Raw genomic sequence first — 8531 nt, forward strand, 5'->3', positions numbered from 1 at the left:
TTGCAGTCTTGCACATGCTTTATAGATATATTATTATTAGTAAAATGAGTATTATGTGTGCTATGTGTGGAATTCATCTGAAAAAAGCGAAACAAACTTTCTCAACATATAATAATTAAATAGATGTTAATCGGAATATTGAATAAATTCCATATCTGTGTATTAATGAAAAGCATTGGAAATTTTCAGTCTCTGGACACCTTCATAAACTAAATAGCTTAAATCTTTTATTTCTTCTTTTGTTGTTTTCTTCAGAGTAATATTTATCAATTATATTTCGAAACGACTCAAAATTTTGGGTGGATAGAATTGTAATAATAGATAGGGTAACTAATTTTTTAGTTGTAAACATTTAGTGGAATTATTCTCATTTCGCGAATTCGGTTCCTATTATAACAATTGCAAACAAAGTTGCTCGATATGTACAATTATTTACGTACGAATAACGTTAGAAATACGTTATAAAAACGTATACGTTATAAAAAAAAAAAGTATAGAATAACGAAAATCATAATTGATGATTTATTCTGTAGTGTATGTGCATCATACTGACATAACATACATGATTATCATAATGCGAATAAGCAATTCAATAAAGTAAGGATCATAAATCACTACGGCAATCCTTTGTTCTAATTATATTGTTATAATAATAATTTTCGTTGGTTTAACGAAATGAGTGATAAAGATGTTATGATTAATTGACAATTTTTTACTTTAAATGGTTATTGAATTATTAAGAGTGATATATTTTGTAGAGTACGATAAATTAATTCCATTTTATAGCGCATAAAACTATTTATAGGACAATTCGAAATTTGTGCACAAAGAATTAATAAACTTGATCCACCGAAAAATTATTCTTCTCCTTTTCGATATCAGTATAAGGCATGCATAATTCTGATTTTTTTTATATCAATCTTCATTACTATCAATGTTTTTTGGTTCTCTTTTTGTAACTTACCGTTAGAATACAGCTGGATATTACAACAATATTACTACGAAACTTTATCAATCACCGTAACAATCAATTGCTTTACAATTATATTTTAGATCAGGAAAATCAATTGTTTTATTTATTACAGAATGAAATCAATATTAGCTAATTCATAACGAATGATCTTTAGTAGATATGTGAATATCTTATTTGGTCAACGTATATATTCTATTTCTTTCTTGTTTAATCATGTATCAGATATTTACAAAACGTACAGTTCATTGCAATCTTTAAATATGATAATTGAATCACATATTAATTTTCCTTATTTTGTTCTGTACCGCGAACAATAAAGTCATTCTTTATTAATTGTACGAAACTTCGACCAATTGGAAATTTCGCGATAAAGTAAAAAACAATTTTCAACAATTTTTGGTATTGGAATGCTTACAAAATATATAAAATCTCCAATTATTTCTTTCATATTCGTGATTTAAGTTTCAATTAATCCAAAATCGATTAATGTTGACTTCCAGCGGATTCTAAATCATACGTTTCTGTATAATGTAAATTGAAAATACAATCAAAGATTTTTATTATATTTAATTTTAAGATAATTTAATATCCCTTTGCATGTTCTACATGATCGGTTCGATTACTACCTTTATTGTTATTTTGAATCAACTCGGAGATAATGCTAATGCATTCAATACACATAATATAAAGAAAATTTCAACGTTCACGATGTAAATAATAAGTAAAAATTATTCTTCATTCGATAAATATATCGTACATAGCTGGAAATTAAAATTAAACAATATTATATTTTCTTTTATAAAATGGATTTTACCTTTTATGTACCATTGAAACAAGAAAATAAAACGAAAATTACTGAAGGATAGAAAAAAATAACAAAGATAACAATTTAATAAATTACTTTTCTTATGATCAAAGGAAAATCAATAATTTAAAAGTAGTAATATCTATAAGTAGATTTAATCGAACAATCACACATGGAAAAGAAAAATTACTACCATTGGCGAATGTAGGTCAGAATAAAGAATGAACGTAATATGATAAAATCCAAATGGTCATAGTGTCGCATCACAATTTCACGGAGAAAGTTCTACATTCTTTTCTTTTCTAAAAGCTTAGTATACCAAGTTTTTCAATCTGTGTTGATATAATCAGTGCATTTGGGGAAAAGGAAGAAAATAAATACTGCTGTTTTCTCGAAGAATACTTTAAAAATGTCTCTCTCGGCTGAATTTCGACGCAGCATCAAAACATTGATAATAATTAATTCGATTTTTTCCACTGGTCTAATAGAATATTTCATCTGTGATAAGATCAACGCGATTGGCATGGTTTATGCCTTCTTCTCTATCATTTTTTACGTTTCCATGTCCTTTGTATTTTTTAAGTTTTTTGCACATGTTGTAGTCTTTAAACAATCGCTTCTCTTACAACTTATGTATCTATTTTATGTTTACAACGGTTTCATAACATACGTAGCAACCATTATCATTGGATTTATCAGAAGAAAGGTAACTTAGTTTGATCTTCTAATTTACTCAATTCATTAAGATTTCTACTTTATGACAATCTCAAAATTTTTTTGCAGAAAGTTAGACGTTTCATATTGCAAATGGAAACTTGTATTCGAACTATGCAACAACTGAATATACCGATGAATTTGTCAAAGCATTTTTTACAGCAATATTATATAATGTTATTTTTGGTCTTAATTTTAATTGGGATAATAATAATGGATTATAAATGGATAAAAATGTTTGGAAATAATCCCGCAATAATTTTTGGTTTTTTCTATCTCGAAATTTATCCCTTTGTAACATGGTTAATACCCGATGTTACTTTCGCATTTTGGATAAGGCAAGTATAAAGTTTATTATTTATCATAACTAAGTTAACATTTAAGAAATTTTAACGATCCCTAAACGAAAAATAGGATTATAAAAACAAAATTTTGTCAATTGAACGAACTACTGAAAGGTATGCTTACAACTACCATCGATTCCCCGCAACATAAAAGAGTACTCTGGATAAGGAACAGGAACAGTAATTCGCCATTATCCATTATTCATCGAACGGATAAACCAAGCAAAGATGTTATCACTATTAAAAAAGCAAGGTAATTATTATTATGTACCACAAATTTATAAAAAATTTCTCTCAATTTTTATATTTTTTTCTAATCGCAGGGAGATACATTTGGAATTAATCAAGTGTGCTAAGAATATAAACGATGCGTTCGCCTTACACATTTTGTTTTCTATATCACTAGTTTTTGTTTTAATCACTATTACAGCTTACCATGTGTATTATTATTTTTTAACTAATTCGTATCGTACGCAACCTCTAAATTCCTTTATTTATTTATTTTGGTTTTTTTACTTCGGGATCAAAATCATCATTATAAGTCACGTATGTGAAGAAACTGTAACGCAGGTATGTTTTTTAAGTATTCATTATTTGTTTCTTATGTAATAAATTTTTTCTCATATTCCAACGATATATTGAACGAAACAAGTATTGATATATATTGAATTTCTTTACATGCGACGAACACCGGAGATATTCTATGTGAATTGTACGAACCATCAACCAGCAATGAATATCGTGCTGAGGTAATAATTGATGAAAACTAATGTACTACAAATTATTATCAATATTTTATGATACTGCTAGATCCGTGACTTTACTCTACAACTTATCCAAATTCCATTGTCATTTACAATATATGGCCTTGTTGATCTGGATTATACATTGATTCGTACTGTATGTCAAACGCATAATTTTTATTATTGATTTTTAAATTTATTTTTTTATTACAGACGATTACAATGAATTATTTTTAGGTCATCGGTACCGTCACAATATACCTTGTTATTCTCCTTCAAGTTGGAAACGTACCACCAGAATTTTCCGCTACAAATTCAACGTTATCAATTAATGATTCGAAAGAAATTTAAGATCAATGTTATCTTCATATAAATATAGAAGTCTGCAGAGTCGGGAAATCGTAGTAATCTTTTTAGCATTTAAATAGTGGCCAGTTTATATTTTCTTTGCAAGCTTGCACATGCTTTATAGTTTTATTATTTTTGCTCAAATGAATATTATATATGCTATATGTGGAATTCATCTGAAAAAAGCGAAACAAACTTTCTCAACATATAATAATTAAATAGATGTTAATCGGAATATTGAATAAATTCCATATCTGTGTATTAATGAAGAGCATTGAAAATATACTCAGGAACCTTTCACAAATTTTATAGCTTGAATCTTTCATTTATTCTTTGGAGATATTTTCAAAGTAGTTTTTTTACATTATTTAATTACATTATTTAATTACATTTCGAAACGACTCAAAATTTTGGGTGGATTGTAATTATAGATAGAGTAACTCATTTTTTAGTTATAGAAATTTAGTGGAATTATTCTCATTTCCCGAATTCGGATTATATCATAATGATTAAAAACAAAGTTGCTCGATATGTACAATTATTTATTCATATAACGTAAGAAATATTATAAAAAAGTATAGAATAACGAGAATCATAACTGACGTTTTATTCTGTAGTGTATGCACATCATACATACATAATTATCATGATGCTTGTAAGCGATACAATAATGTTAGGATAATGAATAAGTATGGTGGACTTTTTTTTATCTATCCTAGAAATCATAAAAGTGATATTATAAAATATTAATAATAAATTGTAAAGATTTACGAGAGATATTTAATTAAAGAATGTAATTTTCAATAATAATTTATTAATTTATATGAGAAATTTTTTATATGAAATAATATGGCCAAAGTAGAATAAATGTTCTCATTTATTGACTACTAACGATAAAAACTAACGCCTAAATAATGTATTATAAAACAGATAAATTTTTATTGATTTTTTAATAATGATGATCACTTGATTCACAATTATACTTTACATCAAGAAAGTTAATTGTCTTATTCATTACCGAATGAAATAACTATTAGTTAATTTATAACGAATAATCTTTAGTAGATATGTGAAAATCTTATTTGGTCAATTAAATACTGCCCTCCAAATCATGCTAACAATAACTATCGATTTTTCACAAGACAAGTGAAAACTTCAAATAAATAACTAGAAAAATAACTCTTCATTATCTACTATTTATCGAACATACAAAACAACTGAGAACTATATGAAATTGAACAAAGTCAAGTAAGTTATTGATAATTAGCCCAAAACTATTTATTATTCTTCTTCGATTTTTAAACAACTTTTTCTTATTCTTCTCATTAAAGATATATTCATTTGAAATTGATAAAGTGTGTCAGAATTATATACATGACTTATGGATTACAAATTACTTTATCCATATCTTCATCTGTATTGATTGTCATTATATTCATATACAACCTATGTGCTATAAGAATTACGAAAAAATATGACAATTAGATAAAAGATACTTATGCAAAATCTATTGGATTTTTTGTTTTACTGTCAATAATTTCGCAATAAACAACATATACCAGAAAACGATAACGGAAGTATGCTACTATTAACAATATATATTCTATTTTTTTCTTGTTTAATTATCTATCAGATATTTACAAAACGTACAATGCATTGCAACTGTTAAAAATGTTAATCGAAGCACATATTAATTTTCCTTGCTTTGTTGTATACCGCGAACCCTGGAGAAATTCATTACTAATTCTATGAAACTTCGGCCAATCGGAAAAAGTAAGAAACAATTTTTATCAATTTTTGGTATTGGAATGCTTACAAATTATATAAAATCTAAAATTGTTTCCTTCAATTTCATGATTTATGTTTCAATTCATTCAAAAACCAATTGATGTTGACCTCCAGAAGATTCTACGATTTAAATCATACGTTTCTATATAATGTAAATTGAAAATACAATCAAAGATTTCTATTATCTTTAATTTTATGATAATGTAATATCCCTGTGCATGTTCAGTATGATCGGTATGATTACTATCGTTCTAGTTATTCTAATTCAACTTTGAGGTAAACTTAATGTATTCAATGTACCTAATATAAAGAATATTTTAATATTGACGATGTAAATAACGAATAAAAATTATTCTTCATTTGATAAATATATATTACATAGTTGGCTATTAAAATTAATTAATACTATACTTTGTTTTATAAAGTGTAATTTACCTTCTATATATCACTAAAAGAAGAAAATAAAACGAAAAATATTGAAGGATAGGAAAAAACAACAAAGATAACATTTTAATAAATTAATTCTCTTGTGATCAAAAGGTAATATCTATAAGTGGGTTTAATCGAACTGTCGCACACATAGAAAAAATAGTTACTAACTCCGGCGAATGTAGGTCAGAATAAAGTATATGATATAATCCTAATAGTCATAGTCTCGCATCAAAATTTCGCAGAGAATGTTCTACATTCTTTTCTTTTTCTACTAGTTTGGCATACCAAGTTTTTCAATCTGTATTGATATAATTAGTTCTTTTTGGGAAAAAGGAAGAAAATAAATACAGCTGTTTTCTTAAAGAATACTTTAAAAATGGCTCTCTCGGTTGAATTTCGTCGTAGCATCAAACCGTTGATAATAATGAATTCGATTTTTACCACTGGTCTGATAGAATATTTCGTCTGTGATAAGATCAACGCGATTGGCATGATTTATGCCTTCTTCTCTATCATTTTTTACGTTTCCATGACCTTTGTATTTTCTAAGATTTTTATACTTTCTGCTGTCTTTAAACAATCACTTCTCTTACAACTTATGTATCTATTTTATGTTTACAACGGTTATGTAACATACGTGGCAACCATTATCATTGGATTTATCAGAAGAAAGGTAACTTAGTTCTTTCTTCTAATTTACTCAATTCATTAAGATTTCTAGTTTATGACAATCTCAATATTTTTTTGCAGAAAGTTAGACGTTTCATATTGCAAATGGAAATTTGTACTCGAACTATGCATCAACTGAATATACCGATGAATTTGTCAAAGTATTTTTTACAACAATGTTATATAATGTTATATTTGACCTTCATCTTAATAACTGTAATAATAGCCGATTATAATTGGATAAAAATATTCGGAATTAATCCCACAATAATTTTTAATTTCTTCTATCTCGAAATTTATCCCATTATCATATTGTTAATAAGCGATGTTACTTTCGCATTTTGGATAAGGCAAGTATAAAGTTTATTATTTATCATGACTAAGTTAACATTTAAGAAATTTTAACGATCCCTAAATCAAAAATAGAATTATAAAAACAAAATTTTGTCAATTAAACGAACTACTGAAAGGTACGCTTACAACTACCATTGATTCCCCGCAACATAAAAGAGTACTCTGGATGAGGAACAGGAACAGTAATTCTCCATTATCCATTATTCATCGAACGGATAAACCGAGCAAAGACGTTATCACTATTAAAAAAGTCAAGTAATTGCCATTATGTACCATAAATTCATAAAAAATTTATCTCTATTTTTATATTTTTTTCTTATCGCAGGGAGATACATTTAGAATTGATCAAATGTGCTAGGAATATAAACGATGCCTACGCCTTACATATGTTATTCTCTATATCAACAGCTTTCTTTTTGATCACTAGTACAGCTTACCATATATATTATTACTTATTAACTAATTCGTACCGTACGAATAAATCAAATTTCTTGATTTATTTATTTTGGATTTTTTACTTTGGAATCAAGATCATCATTATAAGTCACGTATGTGCAGAAACTGTAATGGAGGTATGTTTTTTAAGTATTCATTATTTGTTTCTTTTGTTATAAAATTTATTTTCTCATATATCAACGATATATTGAGCAAAACAGGTATTGATATATATTGAATTTCTTTACATGCGACGAACACCGGAGATATTCTATGTGAATTGTACGAACCATCAACCAGCAATGAATATCGTGCCGAGGTAATAATTGATGAAAACTAATGTACTACAAATTATTATTAATATTTTATGATACTTCTAGATCCGTGACTTTACTCTACAACTTATCCAAAATCCACTGTCATTTACAATATATGGCCTTGTTGATCTGGATTATACATTGATACGTACTGTATGTCAAACGCATAATTTTTATTATTCGTTTTAAATTTATTTTTAAATTTATTTTTATATTATAGACGATTAACATGAATTATTTTTAGGTCATCGGTACTGTCACAACATACCTTGTTATTCTCATTCAAGTTGGAAACGTACCACCAGAATTTTCCGCTACAAATTCAACGTTATCATCTAATGATTAAAGAGAAATTTAAGATCTATGTTATCTTCATATTAATCTAAGAATCTGCAGAGTCGAAATATCTTAGTAATCTTTATATTATTTAAATAGTGGTCTGTTTATTTGTTTCTTTTGCAGCATGTTTGCACATCCTTTATACCTCATATATTATTACAAGAAATTATAAATATTATGTTTGCTATGTAGATCCGAAGGGTAGATCCGAAGAAAGAGAATCAAACTTTCTAGATATGTAATAATATAATAGACGTTAATCCGAAAATT

The 8531-nt window shown here is 26.7% G+C and overlaps 1 protein-coding gene across 1 annotated transcript; it reads left to right on the forward strand.

Moving 5' to 3' along the window:
• Positions 1–2952: 2952 nt before the first annotated feature.
• Positions 2953–8268, forward strand: LOC124429002 (gustatory and pheromone receptor 32a-like). Its single transcript, XM_046973703.1, has 8 exons — positions 2953–3089; positions 3160–3183; positions 3267–3276; positions 6898–6977; positions 7243–7425; positions 7496–7742; positions 7986–8075; positions 8167–8268. Exons 1-8 carry the CDS (start codon positions 2953–2955, stop codon positions 8266–8268), a joined length of 873 nt encoding a protein of 290 aa, XP_046829659.1.
• Positions 8269–8531: the final 263 nt, after the last annotated feature.

The sequence above is a fragment of the Vespa crabro genome, chromosome 1 (assembly GCF_910589235.1).
Source record: "Vespa crabro chromosome 1, iyVesCrab1.2, whole genome shotgun sequence".
Taxonomy (NCBI): domain Eukaryota; kingdom Metazoa; phylum Arthropoda; class Insecta; order Hymenoptera; family Vespidae; genus Vespa; species Vespa crabro.

Bases quoted from the DNA above. Each gene is read 5' to 3' on its own strand.
- LOC124429002 (XM_046973703.1), top strand. From the start codon at position 2,953: ATGCTTACAACTACCATCGATTCCCCGCAACATAAAAGAGTACTCTGG. The intron at 7,426-7,495 runs GTAATTGCCATT...TTCTTATCGCAG, and splicing joins ATCACTATTAAAAAAGTCAA to GGAGATACATTTAGAATTGA. The intron at 7,743-7,985 runs GTATGTTTTTTA...TGATACTTCTAG, and splicing joins GTGCAGAAACTGTAATGGAG to ATCCGTGACTTTACTCTACA.